The sequence below is a fragment of the Crocuta crocuta genome, unplaced genomic scaffold (genome assembly GCF_008692635.1).
Source record: "Crocuta crocuta isolate KB4526 unplaced genomic scaffold, BGI_CrCroc_1.0 scaffold162, whole genome shotgun sequence".
Classification (NCBI taxonomy): domain Eukaryota; kingdom Metazoa; phylum Chordata; class Mammalia; order Carnivora; family Hyaenidae; genus Crocuta; species Crocuta crocuta.
The window spans coordinates 350,060-376,943 of NW_027529433.1; the positions used below are offsets into that span (position 1 = coordinate 350,060).

A 26,884-nucleotide genomic window follows, 5' to 3' on the forward strand; every position below is an offset into this window, starting at 1 on the left:
TTTTTTTTTTTTTTTTAACTCTTCACAGTTGAGAGGTAAATGGGCACTGTATTTCCAAAGATGTTCTTTTGATTCAGAACTCCAAGAGATCTTGACATCAAAACCTTACAGCAAATGACTGTCACATGCTTCAAGGGGTGTATGTAACCACAAGACTACTTTCTTATGGTAAGATTATAAATGAAAGGGACTATATATAGAAAATCCTAAGGACTCCATTAAAAAGTTATTAGAGTTAGGGCGCCTGGGTGGCTCAGTCGGTTAAGCCTCTGACTTGGGCTCACATCATGATCCCAATGTTGTTTGTGGGTTCAAGCCCCACATGGGGCTCTGTACTGACAGCTCCGGGCCTGGAGCCTGCTTTGGATTCTGTGTCTCCCTTTCTTTGCCCCTCCATCGCTCATGCTCTCTCTCTCTCTCTCTCTCTCTCCATCAAAAATAAATATACATTTAAAAAAGTTATTAGGGGCGCCTGGGTGGCTTAGTTGGTTAAGCGTCCGACTTTCGCTTAGGTCNTATTAGAACTGAGAAACAAGTTCAGCCAAGAGGCATGATATAAGATACATGACCAATATATAAAAATCAATTGCATTTCTATAGACTTTCAACAAACAATCAGAAAGAGGAATAAAGAAAATTCCATTTTCATTTGCATCAAAAAGAATAAAATATTTCGGAGTAAATTTGACAAAAGTACTGTAAAACTTATACTCTGCAAGTTATAAAATGCTGTTGAAAGCAGTTAAAGAAGTTCTTAAGAAATGGAAAATCATCTCATATTCACTGATCAGAAAATTTAATATGGTTAAGATGACAATATACCTCAAATTGATCTGGAGATTCAATGCAATCTCCATCAGAATCACAGCTGGCTTCTTTGTAGAAATTGAAAAGCTCACCCTAAAATTCAGATGGGAATTCAAAGGACCCAAAATAACTAAAATAATTTTGAAAAAGAACATAGCTAGAGGTCCCACAATTCCAATGTCAAATTTTACTATAAAGCAACAGTAAAAAGACAATGTGGTACTGACATAGATTACAGACATATAAATCTATGCACTAGAACGGAAAGTCCAGAAACAAATCCATATTTGAAAATCAGGATCAACTGATTTTCAAAAAGGTGCCAAGGTCATTAAATGGTGGAAAGAATAGTCTTTTCAACAAATGATGCAGGGACAACTGGATATCCACAAACATACGAATGAATTTGGGGACTTACCTCATACCACATACAAAGATTAAATCAAAATAGATCAAAATAAGGGTAAAACTTAAAATGTATAAAACTCCTAGAAGAAAACACTGAAGCAAGTCTACATTACTAGGGATTTGTCAGTATCATCCTTAGATATTACACCAAAAGCACAACCAACCAAAGAAAAAATAAATTGGACTTCATTAAAATTAAAAAAAATTGTGTGTCAAAGGGTTCTACTGAGAAAGTAAAAAAGACAACTCATGGAATGGGAAAAATATGTGCAAATCTTCTGAAAAGACACTTGAATCTAGAGTGTATAAAGAACTCCTTCAACCCAACAACAAAAAGAACTCCCAGTTAAAAATGGGCAAAAGTTGTAGTGCCTGGGTGGCTTAGTCGGTTGAGTACCTGACTTTGGCTCAGGTCATGATCTTGTGGTTCATGAGTTTGAGCCCTGTGTCAGGCTCTGGACAGCATAGAGCCTGGAGCCCACCTCAGATTCTGTGTCTCCATCTCTCTCTGTCCGTCCCCCACTCATACTCTGTCTGTGTCTCTCTTTTTCTCTCTCAAAAATAAGTAAAATCTTTAAAAACATTTAAAAAAAATGGCAGAGTTTCTGAATAGACATTCTTAAAAATTGAGGTTTAACTGACAATCATTATATTCATTTCAGGTATACAAAATAATGATTCTCTATTTGCACATCTTGTGAAATAATCACCACAATAAGTCTAGGTAACATCCATCATCATATATAGTTACAGATATTATTTTTCTTGTGATGAGAACTTAGCAACTTGACTCTCTTAGCAACCTTCATATATGTAATATAATATTATTTATTCTGGTTGTCATGCTGTGCATTATACTCCCATGACATTCACTTTACAGCCCAACTGAATAGACATTTATCTAAGAAAATATATAAATGGTCAATAAGTGTATGAAAGTTGCTTAATATCATTAGCCTTTAGGGAAATATAAATTAAAACCACAATGAGATATCATTGCATACCCATTAGGATGGCTATAATCAAAATCTCAGATAAAAATGTGTGTTGGGGCAACTGAGTGGCTCAGTCAGTTGAGCGTCTGACTTTGGCTCAGGTCATAATCTCACGGTTCATGGGTTTGAGCCCACATCGGGCTCTGTGCTGGCCTGCTCAGAGCCTGGAGGCTGTTTTGGATTCTGTCTCTTTCTCTCTCTGCCCCTGCCCCCCCCCCACCGCCCTGCTCACGCTCTGTCTCACTCTGTGTCTCAAAAATAAATAAATGTTAAGAGGGGAAGGGGGGTGATGGGCATGGAGGAGGGCTTGTTGGGGTGAGCACTGGGTGTTATATGGAAACCAACTTGACAATAAACTATGAAAGAAAATAAATAAATAAATGTAAAAAAAATTTTTTTAAAAAAGAGTGTTGGCAAGAACGTGAAAGAATCTGGACCCTAATACAGCACTGGTGAGAATTTAAAACTGTTTGGCCATGTTGGAAAATGATCTAACAGTGTCTCAAAAAGTTAAAAGTAGAGTTACCATTTAACCAAGCAATTCTATTCATGACAACACAATCAGTAGACAAATCATCACTCAAATAAGAATTAAGCTGTTCTTAAGTGAGAAATCAAGAGATTTGCGCGAACCAGGAGGGCACCTTATCTCTTCTTTACTTTTAAGACTGCCTGTTGCTGTGCTGGGGAATCTGTGGTTGGCCAAAAGAGTTTCCTACAGTGGAACAGAACACAAGGCATATCCAATTCTGTAACCTTTCCTCATGGCAAGCAGCAGGGTTTAAAAGAAAAAAATGTCTGACAAGGTTTTCATAAGGATGATGTTAATAATAAGCCATACAATAAACAGTTTCCTTCCTTACCCTACCCATGGAGTTATTTCACAGTCAATCCATTGAAATCGTTGTACTGAATGGGGATATCATTTTCCAGAGGTGCTGCCAGTGTAACATGCTTGGTCACTTTTCTCACTCTCTCTTGGCTATGCTATGCAAACACTTAAACAGCAACAACTCCAAGTTCAGTTTCAGGCCCTTAAGCAAGGCATCTTAATTTCCAAAGCCTATCTCAGAAGCCACAGCCACAGCTAGGATCTATGATTCTGTGAGTTCTTCAGAGACTAAATGAAAAGTTTTCAGCATCTTCTAGCACCAAACTGAAGTAAACCAAAGTGAAAAGGTTCTGTAATCCAGAATCAATATTTGAATCATCCACTGTACCACAGTGTTCAGGAAGCTCTTCTAGCTGACATGGGACTTAAAAGAAATTACTTATTTTGAGAAAAAGAGAGAGAGAGGAGAGAGAGAGAGAGAGAGAGAGAGAGAGAGAGAGAGAGAGAGAGAGAGAAGGCACATGAACAGGGGAGGGGCAGAGGCGGAGAGAGAGAGAATCCCAAGCAGGCTTAATGCAGAGCCTGATGCAGGGCTCGATCTCACAAACTGTGAGATCATGACCTCAGCCAAAGTCAAGATTCAGATGTTCAACCTACTGGGCTACCCAGGTGTCCCACTGACATGGGACTTTTTAATTGAATAAGGGCATTATCTCCGATTCTTAGATAACTCCTGCTGGTGACATATTTTGTAGACTACATGATGTAAATTCCATTAAAATTAAAAGTCAATCTGAGAATCTACCAGCAGGAAATCACATAATATCAAGATTTGATATCTGATTTTTGTCCAATCAAAGCCTTCAAAAAGGTATGAACTAAGCCCTGCTCTAAGACCTGTTTAATGACATTTGACTCTTTCCCTAAATTTTTAGTTTTGCATATCTAAAGGAGATCTTATTATAATAAAAAAGAAAAGGTTGTTTTTTAGTTCTAGGGCAGACACAAGGATGACATAGAAGTATTAAACAAGTCATGGAGGTTACAGAACTATCCTGGATTTAAAACAAACAAACAAACAAACAAACAAACAAATTTTAATGTTTATTTTTGAGAGACAGAGAGATAGCATGAGCAGGGGAGAGGCAGAGAGAGAAAGGGACAGAGGATCCTAAGTGGGCTGTGCTGACAGCTGAGAGCCCTATGCAGGACTTGAATTCACAAACCCTAAGATCATAACCTGAGCTGAAGTTAGATGCTTAACTGATGGAGCTACCAAGGTGCCCCAGAACTATCCTGGACTTTGACATGAGGAAGCAGTCTAAAAATGAATAGGTACAAAGGAACCAATCCCAGACAGGATGATTGGCTGCGGTGGCAAGAAAGGGAAATTACTGTGAGAAGCTGAAGAAGAGAAAGAAGTATTTCTAGGAAGGAATTCTTTCTAATAGATACCATGGAGAAGAGTGAGAGGAATAATTCAGAGAGAACAATTAGTATGGGGGGGATCCAATAAAGATTGAAAAAAATATTCTTAGTAAATTTGGTGAACAAAGTGAAGCATTTTTTTCAAATGCAGAAATGGAAGGGTGGTATTAATTGAATTTCAGAAGAGACAAAATTAGAAGAAATAATGCAATTACCACCAAGTTATTTCTTCTAAGTAATTATTATGTATCTGTTACTGGAATAGGTTCTTCATTGCAATTGAGAGAGGTATAGAAGATGTTTATGGCCTTATCTCTACCAGGAGTTATATAAGTTTTGCAAAAACAAAACTAACAGGTCACATTCTGTATTTGGTACCTTTAAGCAACTAGAGAACAATTAAACACCAAGTGTGTGGAACTACAGGTCACGATCTCACGGTTCATGGGTTCTAGCCTCAAGTTGGGCTCTGTGCTGACATCTCAGAGCCTGAAGCCTGCTTTGGATTNACGGGGAAGAGCAGAAGAGCAGAGTGTCAGAAAGCTTAGAGGCTTATGCTTTCTGAGAGGGTCAAAGCAGAACCGTGGATAGGGGCAAGCACAGGGTCTCTGGAGGACCAGTGCATAGGTCATGTTGGAAAGAGGGAAACGAATCTGGATTGGCTGTTCTCTAGCTAAGTTTGAGGGCTTCATACATCATGCAGAGTTTATGCTTCAGGAAGAAGATGACTAAAAGTTCACTACACGATGCTGAGTAGGAGATTAACATAGGAACAACATGGCCATGGTGTTTGAGTGCTTTCATGGTAATAAAAAAGGCACCTTGAAGTTCTGCTAAAGGCATAGCGATTATTTGTGAGAACCAATGAGATACAGAAATAATTTCAAAAACTAGAAACACGGATATGGAATTCAGAAGGGAATTCAGGACTAAACATGCAAAACTAGAAATTAACATCTTCATTTTCACTTGTTATTTTGGTGTTTTTTGTGCCCATTCATCCTACAAGGCATTACATTTTACCTACAAGAGAACAAATATGAGTATAAATTAGTGAGAAAATTGAAGCAATGAAAATTTGGGAACCTTTTAGAATAATCGTACAGCTGGGAGAGTGATGAAGTTATTCAAGGGGGAAGTGCAAAACAAGGTGAATCAAGTGGGCACTTCTAGTTTGGAAATTAATTCAAGAATTCATACATTTATTCAACCCTATCTGTGGAGTCCTTACTATGTGCCAAGGACATAGTGGGGATAAACATCACTCTTTTCCTCCCAGAACTCACAGTCTTATAGGAGAGAAAGAGGTATAAGCAAACATTTGTGGCGATGGGGGTGTTTATAGTCATACATTCAAGGTTTAGAGATGTAAGGGTGATGAAAATCAACTAGGCCTTGGGAAGTAGATATGAGATGAAGGAGAAAGTCCATAAAAATGAAAGTGAAAGTGAAAAGTGAAAGATACATCAAAGTGCTGGGAACCTTGTGTGGAAGCCAGGAAATGAGAATGGTAGGGTAATAGTTACTTCAGGTAAAATAATAGCTAAATGATAGGATTACATAGAAAGTGTAGGCCAGAGAGGGATACAATGTAAATCCCCAAGCTTGCCCATATCAGAAGGGCAAGGAGATCCTAGGTCTACCATTTGTCTGGTGTATGGATGAGACTAGAAGTATTGGCTCATTTGCAAGGAAACTATGTGGGGTCAATCATGAAAATGGAAGCAGTTTGACCTCACCTACCACCCTATGATTTATCTGCAAGGAGAATTAAACCCCTTTATAAAGGAAACTGTTTTCTTACAAGTACTTGCTACCATAAGGAAATCAAATAAACAATCTATTAATTTTATTAAAAAACAATCAAAGATTCCTTAAAGGCTTGAGTGGGGTTATTAGATGAGATATTTACATTGTACTGCATTCTTTCCAACATTATCTTATCTAACTTATTTAGGAATTAGTTTTTGCTATGACACACATACTTCCTATCAAACGGACAGTTTTCAGCGTAGAAATGCACTAATTCACAAAGCACTTTCAGAATTCTTTAAATCTTCCACTGGCAAAGTAGACACGTTTATGTGCCCATGACCTTCTGTGGGAAATCAGATACCAGATTAATTCTTGAACACTGTGACTTAAAAAGATAATGTTCTAATCAGAAAAATATACTGATTGTAAAGAATTCAAGAGGGATAACATAGGAATTCTTTTTTGCCACCATACTAATTTTAATTCTTCACTCATGTTCAAGCAACTTATCATATTCAAAATGCCTTGACATGAAAGTCACCCTTCTTCATAAACTGACCCATTTCCAGTTATTTTCTATACATCTCATAGTACCATGGCTCTGACTTTGACAGAGCATTGCACTCAGAACATCTCAGAAAAATTCTAGTTTTAAGAAATTTCCAGAGAAGAAATTTTATAGTCTGTCAGGATTAATTCTATATTTAGCAGTATTCATTGTCAGAAAAAAAATTCCTTATATTAAACCTAACTCACAGAGTTGCAGTCTTTTAATTTTTTTTATGTTAGAGAAAGAGCACAGGAGCAGGGGAGAGGGACAGAAGGAGAGAGAAAGAGAGAGAGAATCTTAAGCAGGCTGTCAGTCAGTGTGTAGCCCTGCATGGGGCTTGATCCCACTACCCTGGGATCATGCCTTGAGTCACAATAAAGAATCAGATGCTGAACCTCCTGATCCATTTGGGTGCCTCTAAAGTTGCAATTTTAAAGTTATTTCTTCTTTTGATGAATTCACTGGAAATAAAGAACATTTTGTACACCCATAAACTATTATTTATTGAGCACTTACTTTGTGACACACACTGTGATAAAAGCTTCACACAGTAACTCACTTCATCTTCATACCATGATTAAAAGGTAAGAGAAGAAGAAACTGAAACAGAGGTGAAGCCTTGCTCAGGATCTCACAACTAGTAAGTGACAGAGCTGGGATGAAGTGGAGGTCCTTCTTGTTCTTTTTCTTTTTTAATTTTTTAAATCTTTATTCATTTTTGAGAGAGAGAGACAGAATACAAGTTGGGGAGGAACAGAGAGAAAGGGAGACACAGTATCCAAAGCAGGCTCCAGGCTCTGAGCTGTTAGCAGAGCCTGACTCGGGGCTCAAACTCATGAACTGTGAGTTCATGACCTAAGCCTAAGTCAGACGCTTAACTAACTGAGCCACCCAGGCGCCCCCTGTTCTTTTTTATGAGGACCTTAACAACCTCCTAAGACTCCTCTCTCAACATTCTAGATAAGTCTAATAATTTATTTGATTTTTTGAACTGTATAATCATCACAACTCTATTCTAAAGCCTCTCAAAGTTTTCCAAAGCTGCATTTCCAAGAAACACAAATTAAACTTCATGATAAGGAACCCTCTCAATGTTTTCCAAATCTATTTCACCAGGAAATGACAGATTAAACTTCCTACTAGGATTATTTTGTGGATCTTAATTTCCAGATTTCCTACTTTAGAATTTTAATTCCATTAATTTCTTAGCAACAGTGTTCTGTTACCAAATCATGGCTTATAAGCCACCACAATGTCTAGACCATTTCCAAGAACACAGCTAATACTGGAATCCTTGCTCATGGATATAGCTAATATAATTGCTATTTTATACTTACTAGGTTTTTTAAAAAATAGAATTGAATATTATATTCCTATGTATAAGCATGCTACAATCACCATCTTAGAATAAGGCTCAGATTAGTTTTTTTCCCCCTAAACTAGTTGTAATGAATGGAGTATAATTATTTGAATTTTATAAAGACACACATACATCAGAATGAATATGCCATTATGAAACAGGAAGAAAAAAGAAGAAAAGAAGAAGAAACAAATAAGAAGAAAAAAAAAGAGGGTTGACATTCCATCCACTAAATATCTTTCACTTTAAATGACTAAATGAAAACAAAATTATCTTCTTAAGCTACGCTTCATTTTATATTTAATTGCCTATTTCATTAGGTCATCTGGAATAATTTGGCTTCTGATCTAAAGCTATTGCACCTTAGTTCATAACTGGATGTATGTTCCATCACATGCATTCTGAGAACATCAACATCAATATCTTTAATTTTTACTCTCTTTAGCACACACACTTGGCTGTCAAAAATATAATAAAATATAGGTAGTAATTATGATACCCATGGATATAATAATAAATCTCTCTTCTGAGGAATTAGGGCTCACCTTCAAATAATAATAATAATCTTTTATCAATGTGGCCACTGAAACATCAGATGTAACTTTATAGTCAGCTTTCCATAAGAATTTTTATCAATTTAAAGTTTAGCCAATGGTCTTTACTTCAAAGAGAGGCATATACTTCAGTAAAAGAAGGAGAGAGACCTTTAAAAGAGTGATCTTATGATCTTCCTCATACACCCTCAGTCATAGGAGCCCTCCTTAACCTCCTCCTTCAATTTCAGGGCAAGAGAGAAAAGACCAGTGTGTAAAGATTTGCTAATTATGCCAAGGGACAACAAATAAAGAAGAAAAATTTCCAGAACAGTGTCTCTGTAAATACACTGAATATCCTCCAGAACTGTCAAATTCTTTCTATTAAACAAATAGAAGCCTTGTTACTCTGCTGACAGAAATTTCAGGCAATGCTTGAATTAGTATTTATACTGATTCTTCTGTCTTTTTCAACTTTTATGTGCTAAAACAAAAACATTCAAATTCCACATATATACACATATTTTCTAATCAGAATTCAATATATATATGTATATTATATATATATATGGGAAATATTCATATACCAAAAAAACCCAACCTNATATAGATAATATATTTTCTCTTTGTCCCTATACAAAAATGGAAATTGTTAGTATCCAAAGTTCTAATTTAGAAAATACATTTACCAGTCTTAAATGATAGTTACAATAAGAATGTTAAGATGTTGGAAAATCATACTTAAGTAGCCTTCCAGTAAGCCTGCCCTCTTATTCAAGTTTAGTCAGGGCATTAGGAAAATATAAGCTACTTAGTTTCTAGTTTTCAGTCTCTGAGGTTGTTTATTCAATTTGCAGAATCACAGAATCATAGAATTTTAATGTTGGAAGGGACCAGGGAAACTACCTAGTCTAACCTCTTTATTCTACATGTAAGAAAATTGAGATTATCCTTTTTATATGCACCCACCCAAAATTAAAAGTACAACTCAATTCAAAATTCAGTTAACAGAAATTTCTATTCTATAGTCTTATAATAAAACTGCATTGTGCCCTTTTGGTGGTTTCACCACTACTGAACTGCACTTGCCTGTAAGAACCACAGACTCATGCCTCATGAGAAATGATGGTGCCAACATCAATCAGACTCAACACATCTTTGAAGCACCATCTATATCTTACCTGGTTTCATATCCCTAATGACTAACAGAGTACCTATCATACAGTAGGTGGTTTTTTAAATGTGTTGATTGGTTGAATGAATGCTTGATTGCTCTGAATATTAGTGTAGTAAAGTTACCACAAGAAGAAGTAAAACGTGAGAATTCCTCCTGGGTTAGTTTACACTATTTTGTTGAGCTTTGGGTGTTTATCAGCACTTGGATTCATAGTGGTTTGTCATCACAGCATTTTACCTGAAGTTCTTACAAGAATAGGTACCACCCTTACAGCTTTCTATTCTTAAGGCTCTAAAAATGTATTGGAAACAGTCCAATAGCAGCATGTCTGAAAGAAAACCTGCCATTAACTAAAGAAATGTCTAACCTGCATAATCATTTGCACACTCCTCCTTCTCTTTCCATTTTAATTTAAGCTAATTTTACCACAATCACATGGTCATGTAAACTAAATGCTGCTGTTTGGAATCCAAACAAGCACGAAAACTTGCTCTATTCCTACGTGCTCCCAGTCCTTCTTCAATTTTCTTAGATCAAATGAAGTTTTAGAAATTCAAACATCATACCATCCAGATGGTCCACGTAGCAGTACACGTCATAAGTTTCATGAGGCGAACGGAATCCGTAGGTCCTGACTCCTTCCTTCCCCATCATATCCCCATAACAGCCTTCCCGGGGAGCCCGGATGGGATACCTGGGGAAATAAAAGATGAGTAAGTAGCACTTTATTCTTACAGTGAAATTAATGAGTTACAGCCTGTGGCCTCCAGACCTCTTACCTGACAGTCTGATCAGCCAGCCAGCCTGCGTCACACTGTTCAAATCCATCTTCATAGGCGGCATGGAGCTGCTCTGGGGTTGCTATGACTGCCCCAATATCCACACAAGCCTTCTGTGCAGTTTCAAAGTTCAGAGTATACCTGCTGGTCGCCGCTCTGTAGTGAAACACAACCCCTGCAAAGAGAGCCGCAAGCAATTATGGGCATGTTCGAATATCCCACCATACATTGCAAAGGTTCTCACTGACGTAATACATCAAATTAATTGCTCCCATGGTAATAACACCATGGTGACATTTTATTTTCACTTTATGTAGCATTACACAAAGTAATGGTGATATGAGGAGCCCCAGAAATGCTGTTCACCCAGGTGTCCAATTCTGCTCCATTAGAAAGTTTCCTAGCCTGGAATTTTTCTACTCTCATGTAAACAATCTAAGAAAAAGATTTAGGCCACTAAAATTCCGAGTGGTGGATAGCTGCTTTAATTACAGGTGGTATTCACACTATCATGGGGACACTGGACAACTAAAAGGAGTAAGTGCTGCAGGAGATACAAAGAGTTAAGGGGGCCATGAGGTCAACTTGCCCTATTTTACCCAGGGTCAACTCAACAGAAGCACATGGAACATTCACTAACCCCACTTCCTCCAAACATAAAACATAGAGATATTTACTTCCAGAAAGAATGTACTAAGATGAAATTAGAGATATTTACTTCCAGAAAGAATGTACTAAGATGAAATAAAACTATGGACTATGTATGAGTGAGAAGGCTTCTTCCAATCCCTAATTTGTTCCTTGCTCATATATTGAGTTAATCTCTACCCCCACAATAAAGTGTACCTAACATCTCTTATGTTATCTGATATGAAAGTCAAATTAGGCAAAAGTTTTAAAAATGTTGGATAGGCTACTAACTCCTACCCAGGGTTTATCATATTCATCATCTGACTAGCATAACTGATGGTTTCCACTATGACAAATAAAATGTATGATTTTTATCCCCAAGAAGGCCTGAATAAAGTTCCCCAGACTCCCCTGAGTTGAAGCCAGGCATCTTGGTATTTGTCTCCAACTCAACTTTGCTGTATGTTAGGAGTCACATAGTCTAGTGGCTCTCGAGCTGTCTATATGCCACAGCCTGACTTCTAGCTGTAAGACTGTCTTCCATAGGCCCATCCTTAAAATGTCTCCTTCTTCCAAGACAGGTTATGTGCCAATAAAGTAACTACTGGGGAACAGACTAGCCATGTCATAGATGAGCACCTCTGGTAAGTGTCAGCACAAAAGGCCTGCACAGGCACCAAGTAGATGCAATGCCAACCAACATTCATTTTCCTGTTTCTGATGGTGCAATGAAAAATTCATCAAATGTCTTTCCAAAAATGTGTACCTTTATAGAACTACTCTAAAATCGCCAGGAGGTACATATCATACTATCTGGGTAGTATGAGATGGTTTATAATGATTTCTAAGGCTAAAGCAAGAATTTGAATGGCTTTAAATTAGTCTTATGTCGATCAAAGCTTCAAACAGTCCTCTTGGTAATTAAAAATCTTCCATGTGTACTGAAGATTGTAAGAGGGCACAAAGGGGCCTCCGAGAGCAGGGCAGGGAATATCAGTTGGTATAAGTATCTGCAGTTGTTGGGATAATTTGAAGACCTCATGGGGCTAAGGAGATTAAGTGGAGGATTTTCATTGTTTCACAGGGGCAAGGGGCAAATCCATTGCTAATTCTTTAATGATGAAAATAGTAAGAAGTTGTTAAATTCCTTTGGGGATTTTAAAAACATATATATATATACATATAAATTTATACATAGTGTGCATCTACCACTACTGTATATATCTACAACTTAATAATCTATGTATTTATATAAGATATAAACATAATACACACACAAACACAAACACAGAGATAAAAAATATCAGTATATCAAAACAATCCTAGACTAACTAAAATAAATAATAAAAAAGGTTAAAAGACTGAAGAGCCCAGGATATTTAGTGGGTGGCTGCACAACATAAAAATATATTGACAGGAGACAGTAATGGAATCTGAACATGAAAGGATGTACAGAAAATTAATTTGCTGCATCTGAAATTCAAAGTATTTCCTTTTGGCTGCACAAGAAAGTTTTAATAAAACCCTTTGTATATATTTCTGAAAGGTAAATATTTTATAGGAAAATGGAGGGATGGAAGAAAAATCTGTTCTATCATGTCTGGTATTAGGATTTTGCTTAATAACTTGCCAAAATATTCTGTTTCCAAGAGCTATGGTATTATGTGTGTACCCAATTAAAGCAATTTTTCCTTGCTTTGTCTCCTAACTTAAATTCAAATGACATATAAACCACCACTGAAAGGGGGCTAAAATGAAAATGCCTCATTCATTGCAAGACTTAATGTATAACAGTTAGTGTATTGACCTTTTAAAAAAAAATCACCAAGTTTTATTTTGATCCAATGCAAATGTTTCTTAATTCCTGGCCTTTCTAAGGCATTGTGACATGTACCATGGTATTTATTAAATGCCTTATTTCTTCAATGTAAGTTAAGGTAGAATTCATATTTCTTAAAAAGAAACTCAAAAGATTTTAATAATTATGCTAGGACTGCAAGAAAAAGAAGAAAAGATCGTGTGTGGGTGTGTGTGCATACACACATATTGTAAAAATTAAAACAAAATGATCAGTTTTGATGGTCAAAAGTAATCATTGACAAGTAGGTCTCAATAGTGAAGTAAATGGTTCTTGAACTATTTATCATGTCTTGAGGTATTCATTAATTCCATTATACTGCACTTTACTGACTCTGTGAAGTTGCTGTGCAAAAAGTCACCTTCCTTGACCTTTGAAGAAATAACAGTTCATTTTTGGTAAAAGGCATGAACTGTTGAAATGACTGATGTTTCTTCCACTTGTGCAAACCCCAAATACCATATGCTTTGAACACTGTCTCACAACACTTCTGAACAGGTATCATGTCTTACAGATTTGGGAGGCCTTACCATCCACCGCCAATGATACTGTGTCTTGTGTGTCTTCAATCCCATACATAACATCACACCGGTAGTGGCCCGCATCGCTCGCACGCAGTTTGACCAAGGTGAGTGAGGCATCTCCCACAACCTCGGAATGTGTAGGCACAGACACTCTCCCCTTATAGCCCTGACCGATCTTGATATTCCCATTTTGGGCTACAAGAACAGTCGTCTCCTTCAAATCTTTTCCACTTTTGTCCAATTCAATCTTAGACCATTTGATTCTGAGAAATTCGCTGGAGGTGTTGTAACTGGGTGGTAACGTGGGCATGGTTGAAAAATGACAAGGCAGGTTGACTTTTCCAGAGAGGGAGCCCTTAATAGGTGGGCTTTTTTCCGCTTTGACTAGGAGAAATAGAAAATACAAAATTAACAGCCCTGAAAAACTCAACTGGGTATATTAAATAAGTGAGTGGCTAAGAAACCCTTACAATGATTTGGTTACTTTTTCAAAAGGTGAGATAATTAGAATAAGTTTATATACAAATAAGAGTATACTGTTTTAATAATATTTTACAACATAGATATGGATTAATAATGCTCATTTTTATGTACTGAAAATAACATTCATTTTCAAGTATTTGTAACTTAGAGTTCAATATGTACAAAATAATAGAATAAGGCATGTATAGCAAGGTGAGCAAGCAAGAGCAAAAAGATGCTAGAACTGGTAATGCAGATTTAAGATATAGGACCGATGTTAGAAAGAGCAGTTGAAAGAAGAATTTATGTCTACAGGTCAGAAGAGGAAAAACATTTAAGGTAACTGCCACGTTACCTTAGAAGAAATGAAAATAAAATTCAAAGAGGAAGTGAAAATTAAAAAACATATTTCAGTAGATTGGAGCAGGAGGAAGTCTAACACTTGAAGGACCCTCATTTAGTTCAATGTTTGAACCCAAGGCTTTCATCATAATGACAAAACCAGCTGCAACCACTTTGCAGTGAAACATTACCTCTCAATTATATCCTGGGGGTAGGGGAGGGATTTGGTCTGTTCACCTAACCCACCTAAAGTATTAATCTGCAGAATGTCTTTCTATTTGAGCCCTTACACTTACTTTTCAGGAGAAAGAATACCTTAACTGCAATTTAACACTATCACATGCAAAAGAAATGTTCTTTTATTCTTACAGGAATCCCTAACTCTTTCCCATGTCTTCTCCTCATTTTCCGGTTCCTACTAATTGGCTAGACAATATGCTGACAATAACGATAGAAATTATGTTGATACAAACAATCCTACTTCATGAAAATATGATGAACAAGCTAATAGTAGTCTCTAGTTAGAGTAAAATAATAATTCTTAATTAACAGAATGATGTGTATGTAACACTTAGTGTGTTAGTAGTCAAGGTATTAGGAACATATATCTCAATATAGACATGCATCAGAAGTGATGTAGCTGTCAACATAGTACTGTGGATTCAGTTGGGGATAAGTCATTTTGAAAATTTCAGGAAGGTATGGAAATACTATGCGTTTTAAGAAAATACTCTCTATTGTTAAAGATTGAAATTTAACTTCATAAAGTCTAGCCTAAGAAATCTCATTTATGATACAAATAAACCTAAGATAACCAAGACAGTATTGTAATTACTGTATTTATGATAGAAATCAGTCATATATTTCTAATTTATCATGGTCAGAGCTGTCATACACTTCTTTATCATCTTACTAATCTATATATAATTTGTTCCAAACAGGATTTAAGGCATTTAATAAAATTAAATAAAAATAAAGTATACTATTAACTGTATTAAGTTAGTCTTTTAAATGTTACTAAGATCATTATTACCTTTAAATATAATATTAAGGGAATAATTCCATTCTATTAAATTCTTGGCTTATAAAAGAAATTATCTTACTTAAAGCTCACCCTCAGTGAAATTAGTCCAATCCCTTGCTAAGAAAGCTCCAGTGTCAGGAAGTGACATTTAAGCTCCTAGCTGGCAGCTGATAGACCTGGGCCAGACCACAAGTCTCCTTACAACTAATCAAGGAATCTTTCAACTTTGGTACTTATTGGGTTCTTCCTCTGTCCCTAAATTAGTTTTAGTTCATTTGCAGAGTCTAGACTCATTTTGTTTCCATCCCATCCTATTTCTTTAATTGTTATCTGCACTGACAGCAGTGAGTAATTTTTATGATCTTTTAAATAAATCTGTAAAGCCAACAGAGGACTCCCTATCTGATTCATAATCCCTTAATTTGGCCCCCATTAGGGAGATGATGACAACACAAAGATTTTTGTTTTTGCCAAGAATAGAGGTTCTGAGAAGGAAAGGGTATTTTATGATCTAAAAATCTCCTAATTTACATTTACTGTATGTTCTAGGAAAGCTCATCTTCCTTCCTGAAGAGTTATGTAGATGATTAACTTTATCACAAAGTATTCATTTTTTAACAGAGAAAAACAGCTTTAACATCAACCTCAATTATGATATAAATTATGAGATTCTTTATCATCTCCTTAATGACATACAATTCCATGTATTTATTACTAAATTATCATTCTTTTCACAATTTTAGATGTGTAGAGGCAGGTAAGAGATACAGTCCAATCTATCCAGTTGGGAGGTTTCTGAAACTCTAAGCATTGCTCAATAACTGTGCTGCTATGCAAAAATATATTGGAACAAAATGATGTCAAAAGGCAAATTACCCAAGGATTATATATTGTTCTAGATGTTTATAGATACAAGGCAATCGAAAGCTTTGGTTGGACACAAATATATATTCTTGTAGAATCTAGTCTTAACAACAGGATTAACAAAAAGCTGTGTGGTCAAGTCTTTTGTGTACAAAATCTTGAGTCTTAATGCACTGGGTCACAAGAACTAAGTTCACTAAATCTAAATATTTTAAGGAAGAAACTAAGTAGTTCAGAGGATAATGTTATAGACTATACATATTTTTGTTTTTCAAAAAAGGCTACCTGAAAGAAATTGTCTAAAACTGTGAACAATTCAAGTAGTAAAAATGAAGATTAACAAAAAGTTCACTATTCCCACTAGATGGTTTGTGATCTATATGAGTAGAGTAAGGGAGAAATTTCTAAATAATGAATGATCATTTAGCTCTCATTCTCTGTCAGTAAACTCTGTGAAGAAGAATGACATAAATTCCATCCATACAATCTGACCACATACAAACATAGACACACACTTAAACACTCACAGAGGTACATACAAATACACATACACACATACACCTTAACCAAATAAACGTCAGATTGAGAATAGGAGACTTTATTACTCTCTAGGGTGATAAATTTCACTCTCTTATTCATTCATTTACTCATGACTATGCATGGCTCATTTATTAATAGTAGAGGAATATCCAAAAAACTAGGTCAGCACTAAATAATCAATATAATAGGTATTGTCAAAGCACAGAACTCTTCATGCGTTAAAATAAAGCCAATAACCAGTGGACAAGGTGTTCATTAATGTTAGTTATTGACCTTTTGAGTGCCGAGTAATAAACAGAGAAAAGCTTAAGATGAAAACACTTGTGTTAACTCCTAACAAGTTACTGTTGTATATGCTACTATGAACTGTGAAAATTTGTTTTATTTGGATCTTATGTTTTCGACTTTTGCACCTCATATGAAAAAAACTAAATTCTTCTGAAATTAGTCCCCACCTAATTATATATCTTAATCATGATCACAGATTTACAAAGAACTTGATTTTTTGAGTAAGTATAATATAGTGGTTAAAAGTATGGACTATGGAGCTCGACCGCCCAGGTTCAACTCCAGGCTCTGTAACTAAACTGCTACATAATCTTCTACACTAGCTAGGCCCCCATACCTTTTGATAGTGCAGTTTCTTCATCTGCTAAATTGGGAGAAAAGAAGCATCTTCCTCATTGGAGAGTTAAGATTCAATAGATTAACTATGCAAAGTATAGAAGAAGACCTGACATGTAGAAATTATTAAATACTGCTAGTTATTATTACTATTTTAAAATACTGTCAAGGAGCTATATCCTAAGTGCTTTTGGTTGTTTGTGTGAGTTTTTTCTTTGTTTTAGGCAGAAAGTCTAAACTCTGCTTTAAGTGTCCCTCAAGGTTCTCCCATTATTGTCTCTGTTATTCCCCTTCTGTTACTACCATCTAAACCAAGTCCCTTTTCTATATTTCCTTTTTGTGTTCTCCCTTGTTACAGGATGCTATCGCCCTTCCCTGCCTGTGACCTTCACCTTTCTTGCCTGAAAACACTGAAGGAGACAGTGCTTGGGCTGCTTACAGATTGGTAGAGCCTAAACTCTTACAGACATCTTGGTCATTCATATCTCAGTTTAAATGTTACTTTCTCAAAGAGGCCATCCCACCTTCCCCTTACTCAGGCCATTCTTTATCATATCACTAAGTTTTATTTTCATCAATCTGAAAATACTTGGATTGTGAGTTTATTTGTTGCCTATACTGTCTAACTAGGAGATTAAGTTTAATGAAATAGAGAAAGAACGAAAGGAAAAGAAAGGTGAGGAAAGGAAAGGAAAGGAAAGGAAAGGAAAGGAAAGGAAAGGAAAGGAAGGGAAAGGAAAGGAAAAGTAAATATAGGTGGAGGTAAAAACCTGCTCTTCATCTTTTTGACTCTTTTCACACTCTACCTCTTGAGGGTTTGATAGTCTTTCTTTTCTTTATAGGAAAGTCTTTGAGTATATTTAAGAAGACAGATTTTAAAAATTATGTATATATGAGCACTTTTGCAGTCTGAAAGTGATCTGGGAAGTTACTGAAAACCCACTTGCTTCTTTAGCATCTTGTTCATTATTTCATTTTATTTAAAACCATTTATAAAAGAAAAATGATATTATTTCAGCTGAAAGTGTTCAGCACTATAAACCACCAAATAGATCAAAAATTAAATCTTTATTCTCTTGACTCCATATGGCCATTCCGTGCTCTAGTACTTAAATTTTTATTTAACTAAACATCAAAAAATTGCTAACCCACACTCACCTTTATGCAGTACATGGGTTGCTATTAAGGTAGAGCACATCCATAAGATGCTCTTTATATTGATCAACATCTTGTCCTGGAAATGAAAAAAAAAACGCAAAGGAAATCATAAGCATTCAGGTTTGTGGTGGGCTGTAAATCAACATGCTATTTTGTGCATTGTATATGACAAGAGTACAGGAATAGCTCCTCTTAGATGGTAAACACAAGAGAGAACTTGTAATAGGAAAAGTGATCCCAACACTTTAATTATTAGTTGGACTCTCACCCAATGTACTAGCTACCAAAATAATCCCAGAACCCAGTTTGGGAACATATAACAATATGGATGTGTGGGACAACCACAACCTGGTGGGCTGTAGAAAGAGCAATAAAGACCACAGCCGAAGTAACTAGTGGCTAGGAATGGGGACAAAGAGGGAGAGGTGACCACAATGTCTATTTAGAAACAGGAAGCTCGTCACAGATGGAGCAATAGAAGATGGGGAACCAATAGGGAGAAATGTTGAAAGAAAGGGACTCATATCAAATATGAGGTGGGAAAGAACATGGTGATTCATGCTCATGCTGTCAAAATAGGGAATAAGGACTTCAGCAGACTTTTTAAAAACACAGACTCAATTTAGTTTCTAGGAGGCTGAACAAACAAAACAAAGGTATTATCAGGAGCTGTTAATTGCAAAAAGACCAGTGCTTGCCATGAGTTTTAAAGCAGTTCCAACAGTTCTAAAGTCTGAAGGGTGAAAAAAGAAAGAAAAACACTCTGTTCTGAGAGTCAAGAAACTCTGCCCTGGCTTTGCCATTAATTTATTGTGAGGCTTTGGGGAAGACATTTAACAGTCTGGGTCTCAGAATGGTCCCTTCCAGCTTGAATTGCCATGGAGCTGTAATTATGAAGTACCAGTGTTGGGGACCATCTGGAAAGCAAAGAGCCAATCTCAGAAGAACTGCAGATTACTTGATCCCTCTTCAGCTACATTTAGAACTATTCTATAACAGGCATTGTAGCCACTCCTCTTTCTCCTTTCTAACAAAACTCTAATTCCATTCTAGTATCTACCCTCTTTGACACAACCATACACTTTAGAGGAGACTGGGTCAAACCCAGCCAAAGGGAATGATCCTGATTATCCTAAGTGACACTACTCCTGTTCATTTTGCCAATGATTGGTTTTGGAATGAGTACAAGATACAGTTTTTAACTAATGAGGTGTGAGGGGATCTCGGCAGGATAGATGGGATGCTCCTGGGAAGAGTATATTCATCTTAAGAATAGAGGAAAAGGAAGAGGTGGTTGTTTTTCTTCAATGAATACTGTCACAATAGGTTATTTTTTCTCGAACTGTTGAAGCCGTCTTGTATCCATGAGTGTATGCAATAACCTTTGGGGACAAAGCTGAGAAAGAATCAGGACAGTTAGGGCTTAAATACTAGGCTAGAGTAAGCTGTCTCTTTGAACTTCTTTTTAAATGAAAAAAATTCCTTTATTACATAAACCCAATAATATCAGGGATTTTGGTTACTTGTAGCTGAAGGCATCATAACTGACACATTTGATATAGTGTCCTAAATAACTTCCTAATATCTTCCTTAGATAATATATAAATTCTATATGACTTAGGAAACCTAGATTGAAAAGAAGTAAATGCTGTAAGAATCCAAGTCCAATTTGGGTTCAAGTTCAATTTCATAATTATGACAGCTACTCCTTTTTCCTCGCTATTCTTTTCCATTTGATTGCTTATTATATTGTGAAATAAGCATTGAAACTTTGCTAAAACAAAATCCTAGAGAGCATCTTTTAAACCTATATATATATATATATTTAAACCTATAATATATATATACATACATATATACATATATACATACTACATATATATATTTCACATCTATATAGGCTATTTGAAAACTCACAATGAAAAGCACACAGGTGATAATCCTTGATACAGATGTTTAACCTTGATAATTAAGTTTATTATTTATCATTAAATTACTGGATATGTAGTGGACACTATTAAACACAAACTGAAAAATTTAGTATCTACATTTCCATATTTCCTATAACCTACCATAGCAAGCAGAAAGTATACACTTGTGTTTTAATGCTATTACAGTATTTCAGAAACAAATAAGAATGTCCACGTAGTCTATGTTTAAAGTTGCTAAAGTTAAATTTTAGATTGTATCATTAAAATCTATTAAAGAAAGTACATTCCATGCACATCAACTGAATTTAATTAAGAAACACTTTTGTGAATATAAATAATTTTTATCATGATGAAAGAAAAAATTGTTCTCATTTTTCTTTTTTTCAGGACATTTTTATTTTATAAGCATAACGTTAAAAGTCTGGTCTCTATTGTCAAATAGCCCTGCTTTCAAGTTCTGAATCCTCTACTAATACTCTGTGATTTAGGGCAAATTGCTAACTCCCTTATTATCAGTAGCTTCTTAATTGTGAAAAGTAGTACAAATTGTTGGCATGAACATGAGGATTGACAAAATAATGCGTGTGAAATACAGCTCAGTGATAGTGTATTCAGTACTCAATATTTCTTATTAAAATTATTAATTTAGGTTTTCTACAGATGTTCTCTTTCTGTGTTCATATCACTAATAGCAAAAAGAAAAGTATTTGAACCTGTTGGATTTGAAAATTATAACCTAGGTTACTATTATAGAAGTAGTGTATAACTTTATGCTTACAATAAATTGCCCTATAACTTATTGCTATATGCTTTGAGTCATTACTTCTAAACATCTCCTCTGTAGAAAAGTTGTCTTTGTAGAACAGACCTAGCATCACATTCAACTTGCTAATTACCACAATATTCCACAGTGCCAGATTCGGAATAGACTCCTGACAAAGGTTTTGGACCAAATGCAGAACCAGTGCCTCTGTTTCCTATTCTGAAACACACTTTGAAGTCCCAACAATCTCTTACAAATGTGAGCATGTAGGCTAATTAACAGCTGAAATACATTTAAACCAGTCTAGTTGAATGTTTACCATGACACAATAATATCTGATGTTTGTCAATATTTGGAGTGTCAGGTGTCATAACAAAATCAGACAAGGCATGACCTTGACCCAAGTATGGGTCTTTTGCATCCTAATTTTCTATCTAAGACCAATACTCAAAGTCTAACTTTTTGTGCCACTCTTCATCCTTATAAAAGTGCCTTTTTTTTTTTTAAAGGAGGGAGGAAAATGGTCTTTCATCTACAGATTCACTTGTCTTAAGAATGCCCTAAGACAAATCTAGGGAAGGAAGCCAGTGCATTAAAAATACAAGGGAGAGATCAGTCATGTTTTAAATATATTTGTATAAATATGTTTGAATAAATTCACAACATTTAAAAATTGGAGTTTTCACAGTAAGTGTTAAATCTTTTTTTGAAAAATCAGATCAAACAACTCTAGGTGCATATTCTTATGGGCCAAGCATCAGCACTAGGCAAGGAGGAGCCTCTCCCCTTGGTTCCGTGAACTCAAGTTTATCACTGGCTCCACTTGGTTTCTCATCCATTTCTACTCCATGTCTGTTCCTTTTAGGCACCTGAGCTTGCAATACTTGATTTAAAAATGGCCATTTATCTCCTTAGTAAATATCTCAGAGTACTTTTACTGACCTTAATTGCCTTAGGACTACATTTCTGTGGCCTCTTCCTTGGACTCTATGGGCATTCATTCCATTTCTCTAATTTTCTTAAGGCTATGTCCATGCTCATGTTTGTTAAGGCACACTGTTTATCTTCTGCATTTGATATTACTAAATAAGACAAACTTTTACAACCTCTGTCTTTTTTATTTTCTTAGCACCATTCCAACACCCACTTCTATTCTCTTGCTCTTCTGTGTATGTCTTGTAAGCATAATCTGCTAGTGATAACAAGTCTGTCTGGATAGAAAGACCTAGGAGATATGAAAGCCGTGCCTATATTTAGCCTTCACTCCAGTATAGTCAATGAGAAGAGGAGAGCCATCGAACAATCAAGACACAGGTGACTGAGGCTCTTTAACTGCCTGGGAGACATAAGAGACAAGGTCAACAGGACTCCTATCCATGAGAAATGTCTGCAGAGAGGGTAAAAGTCATGTCAAGGATGGGCTGCCTTGAAGAAAGAGAGCCAAGGTTCTAGTAAACAGACATTTAATATCCTCCTGTAATCTTGTGGAAGATCCAGTGAGCAAAGGATGACTTAGGGACACAGACAAGAATTCTTGTCTTCTAGTCTTCAAATTAGTTAACCTGGACAACCAATTGTCCAGGACATCTCAACCACAAAGTGAATATAATGAGTACTGCCTATCATATTGCTCCTGGGTGCTTTTTTGCAGGAGGAATCATTGTAATCCAGAGAAAAATCACATGGTTAAACAGGAAATCTTATGAATTCACTTCACAGGAGTAATGGCCCCATGTGAATTTAGCACTAACCTTCGACTGGATTCCTGAAAATGGACTTAACTAAGCTTTTTCATGTCATTTCCCCTGAGTGGTGCTCTTTTCTCCTCCTTCCTAACTCCTTCCTCATGACTCTATCTAAAACACTGCACTCTCCGTTCCCTCTCCCAGCACATAGCACATATCATTTTATATATGTATTTGGGAACTGTCTTTCTCTCCTCACCATCAGATAAGCTCTGGGAGAGCTGTCTTTGATGTTTTGTTCATTGCTGTATCAACAGTGCCTATCACACTCAGTAAATGTGTGTTGAATTAATGTTCTCATTTTTTTTTACATAATAAGATGCATATTATAAACTTTATTTGGTACATTACTTTCTTCATTTAAAATACAATGTCTCTTAAAAAATGTTCCAAATCAGCAAATATAGTTTTTCTCTGTTGTTTTTAACAGCTTCATTTGATGAACACAGCACCTTTTATTTCACCAGTTCTTATGATGAGCCTTTAAGGTGTTTCCAAAGTTTTGCTATTAGAAACGCTGATGCAAAGGGTGTCCTTGTCCATTCGTCTTGGGTGATATTTGTAGCAATAGCTATATGACAATATCTAGAATAATTGCTGGGTAAAAAAGTCTATGCATTTTTAAATTTTCTGATAGCTATGACCAAATTATTTTGTAAAGAAGATGGACCTATTTATATTGCCACAGTAATATGTGAGAGGTCCAATTTCCCCACAACCTGGCCAAAACAAACTTTTATAAAACCTTTTAAATCTCTACTGCTGTGGTTGATGAAAAAATAGTGCAGGATATCATTTTTTAATTACTATTTCTTTAATTATGGATGAGGATGAGCAATTTCTCATATGACTAAAAACACATTTCTTCTTCTGCCAAATGTCTACGTGTGACAGTTTTTGGATAGACTGTGGTCTTTCACTTATTTGTAAAAGTTCTTGTTATAGCCAAAGAGTTATTAGCTCTTTGTCTATCTTATGTTGCCAATGTTTTCCAAATGTGTTATTTGTTTTTGTGTAAATAATTTACTTATTCATACTTATCAGCCTTTATAGTATGACTTCTGGATTTTATCTTTTGCTTTAAACAGGTTCCTCTACTTCTATTTTATTATTTTAAAAATCCTATAATTTCCTCTAGTTATTTTTTAGATGTCATTCTCTACATTTCATATTTGCTCTATCTTAATTTTATTTGAGGATAAGAAATGAGGTAGAGATTGACTCTTACTCTGAGAAGACCAATCAGTTGTCTCCAAACCATTTGTTGAATAATTATTCTTTTCCCTTGATTTTCCATGTCCATTTTAGTATATTTCTGGACTCTGTCTCCTGTCCAGTGAAACCAGACAATTCTTAAAGCAAAATTCTCCTATCTAACTCACTTTATAGATTTTGTAGGAAATACATGATTTGGGTAACAGTGTTTTTATTAAGATTATGGAATTAGTATGAATTCCATGGATGTAATATATTAATACCACTTATTTGTAGTTTTTCATTTGCCAAAGCTTTCCCACAGATATTAACTATTTTGATGTGTATAACTATATGTCCATTTAATAGGTTTTGACATGAAGCTTTGTGATTCCAAGTCAAGTGTTCATTCTACCACACCGCAGGTGATAGCAACTCAGTAATTTAATAATAAAAAGATTACAGCTTACATATTATATATGTGTTTATTATAAGCCATGTAATCTCACTTTTATAGAAATAAATACCTCTTAAAATTCTTAGAAGAACAAAGCAGGATATATATAGAGAGACAGAAATCAGGTAAATTTAAACATAGATCTGCATTTATGCCCTTTTATAGATGACAGATCTATCCAGAGGAGTTTCAGGAAACATAACAGGCAAACACATTCAACAAAGATACTTTGCATTGACCAATGAAATCCAACCACCCTGACACATTCAGGGATAAGAAGACAGCAGAGTCAAAAAGCCCCAGAAAATACATATAAATATAATGTAAATGCATAAATGTATATTTACGTGTACGTATGTGTAATTTACTAAACTTAGGCTGTCAGAGGAAACTGGGAAAAATTAACTATCTCTACTTTCCCTTGTACTGATTCTCAGTCAGAGGGAGTACCAGCCTTGTGTCTTCTGGTAAAGTATAGACCTATAGAACAATCAGAATGTTTTCTCAGACTAGAACAGCCCACTCCCAACAATGAGTGTTTGTGAGCTCTAACTGGTTTCTCTAGGTGGGTGGTGAAATAATCGCTTAACTACAGCGATTTATTCTTCCCCTCAAAAGAACCATGTGTCTTGAGAAGTTGGCCTCAGTCACAGGGCAATATCCCATTTTAAATACAGTTTCCAGTGATGTTTGTCTATGAATAAATGCAACAAAAAGGTTTAAACTGCACTAGGAAAGAAGAGCTTGGTTACATGACTACTGGGAGACAGCCCTGGGGGATCTTTGTGCTCTTGAGCTCAATTAGTGACCGATTATCAACCACAAAGTACTTACACATAATAATAAGATGAGGAAAGAGAGAACAAAGACTGTATTTTTTTAAACATTAATCATATTCAGCCTTAAGTTAGCTTTTTAGGTCCTTTCAAACAGAATTTACAAGCATGCAGATATAGATATCTTAGAATATCAGAGACATTCCCCTCCAGTTTGTAATCACAGAGAATTAGAGGAAACCTACGTGTGTAAATATATAAATCTAGAGGGATTCTTTTCAAACTTCATTTTTTTTAAAAAAGCAGGAAACACAATTTAGGAATAACTTTTAATTTATCTTCTAGGAAAAACAAAACAAAAGTTTGAGTTCTGACATATATCCTTAGATTGTCTTAATCTCATCCCTCTTCCCACCAATGGTAAGATTAAGGACTGTGGACTTCCTGCTGAAGGAAGCAATTGCTCAATCACTTTGGAATCCATTGGAACCCTTTTCAGTATTAGTTGGGACAGGCATATAGAATTGTGAAATATTCCTTTCTTTATTGAAGAAGCAGCACAACAAGTCAGTCCCTGAGACCTTCTGCTTGATATGCTCTTACCTCCAAGCTACATATTCTCCAAACCGGGAACAGATTTTATCTCAGAAAACTAGTGGTTGCTTCTATTGATGGCTTCCTGTTTTTATATTAAACTCACAACATCCTATTTTAGGACTTTACATGAATATTTTCATGACAGGTTTGGCAGAGCTGACAAGCAGTACTTAAAATAATTTAGGTCACAGCTTTTAGGAGTCAAAAAGAAAGGGAACGTGAATCAATTTAGATACGAAAATTTGAGCTCTCAGACTTAAAGCCCCATTCTTTTGACGGAAAGCGAGGAAGCAGGCGAGTTTAAAATGCAGCGTGTAAGCGGCCGCGTCTAGACTATGCCACGTTCCCCCGGGGGGGGGAACTTGCTCAGTTGTTTCATAAATGTGTGCTGGGTTCCCACTGTGAGTAGGACCCCAGCTAAGGCTCCTGATGCAGAGGGACCTAAGTTACACTCACAGCCTCTTAATGTTTGCCGTCATTGGAATTCTATCAGTCCTGCAATTGACTAAAACTAGTCTTCAAATTGACATGAACATATTTAAAAACTGAATATACAGAACACAGAAAAAACTCATTTCCTTTTTCTGCCCCAAACAAAAAGTTTGCTTGTAGTATATATTTACTTCCTCCCTGTCGCAAGGCAAAAACTCCTCCTACTACTCCCAAGAAGCGAGAAAGTATTTTTTAAAAACTGTTAGTAAGAGCATTTAGCACCTTGTGGACAGAAATCAGGTAGCCTCTAGCAGCAGCCGGGCAGCCTCAGCCCCCGGC

At 35.8% G+C, this 26,884-nt stretch overlaps 1 protein-coding gene across 2 annotated transcripts in view; it reads right to left on the minus strand.

Moving 5' to 3' along the window:
* The window catches only part of VCAN (versican), a 108,818-nt gene that overhangs the window by 78,883 nt on the left and 3,051 nt on the right, over positions 1–26,884 (minus strand). For both annotated transcript variants that reach the window (XM_077759848.1, XM_077759847.1), the window contains exons 2-5: positions 18,651–18,726; positions 13,643–14,020; positions 10,625–10,799; positions 10,412–10,539 (exon numbers count right to left, since the gene is read on the minus strand). In XM_077759848.1, the coding sequence (XP_077615974.1) occupies positions 10,412–10,539; positions 10,625–10,799; positions 13,643–14,020; positions 18,651–18,720 (751 nt within the window). In that variant the 5' untranslated portion in view covers positions 18,721–18,726. The remainder of the gene's footprint in view (positions 1–10,411; positions 10,540–10,624; positions 10,800–13,642; positions 14,021–18,650; positions 18,727–26,884) is intronic.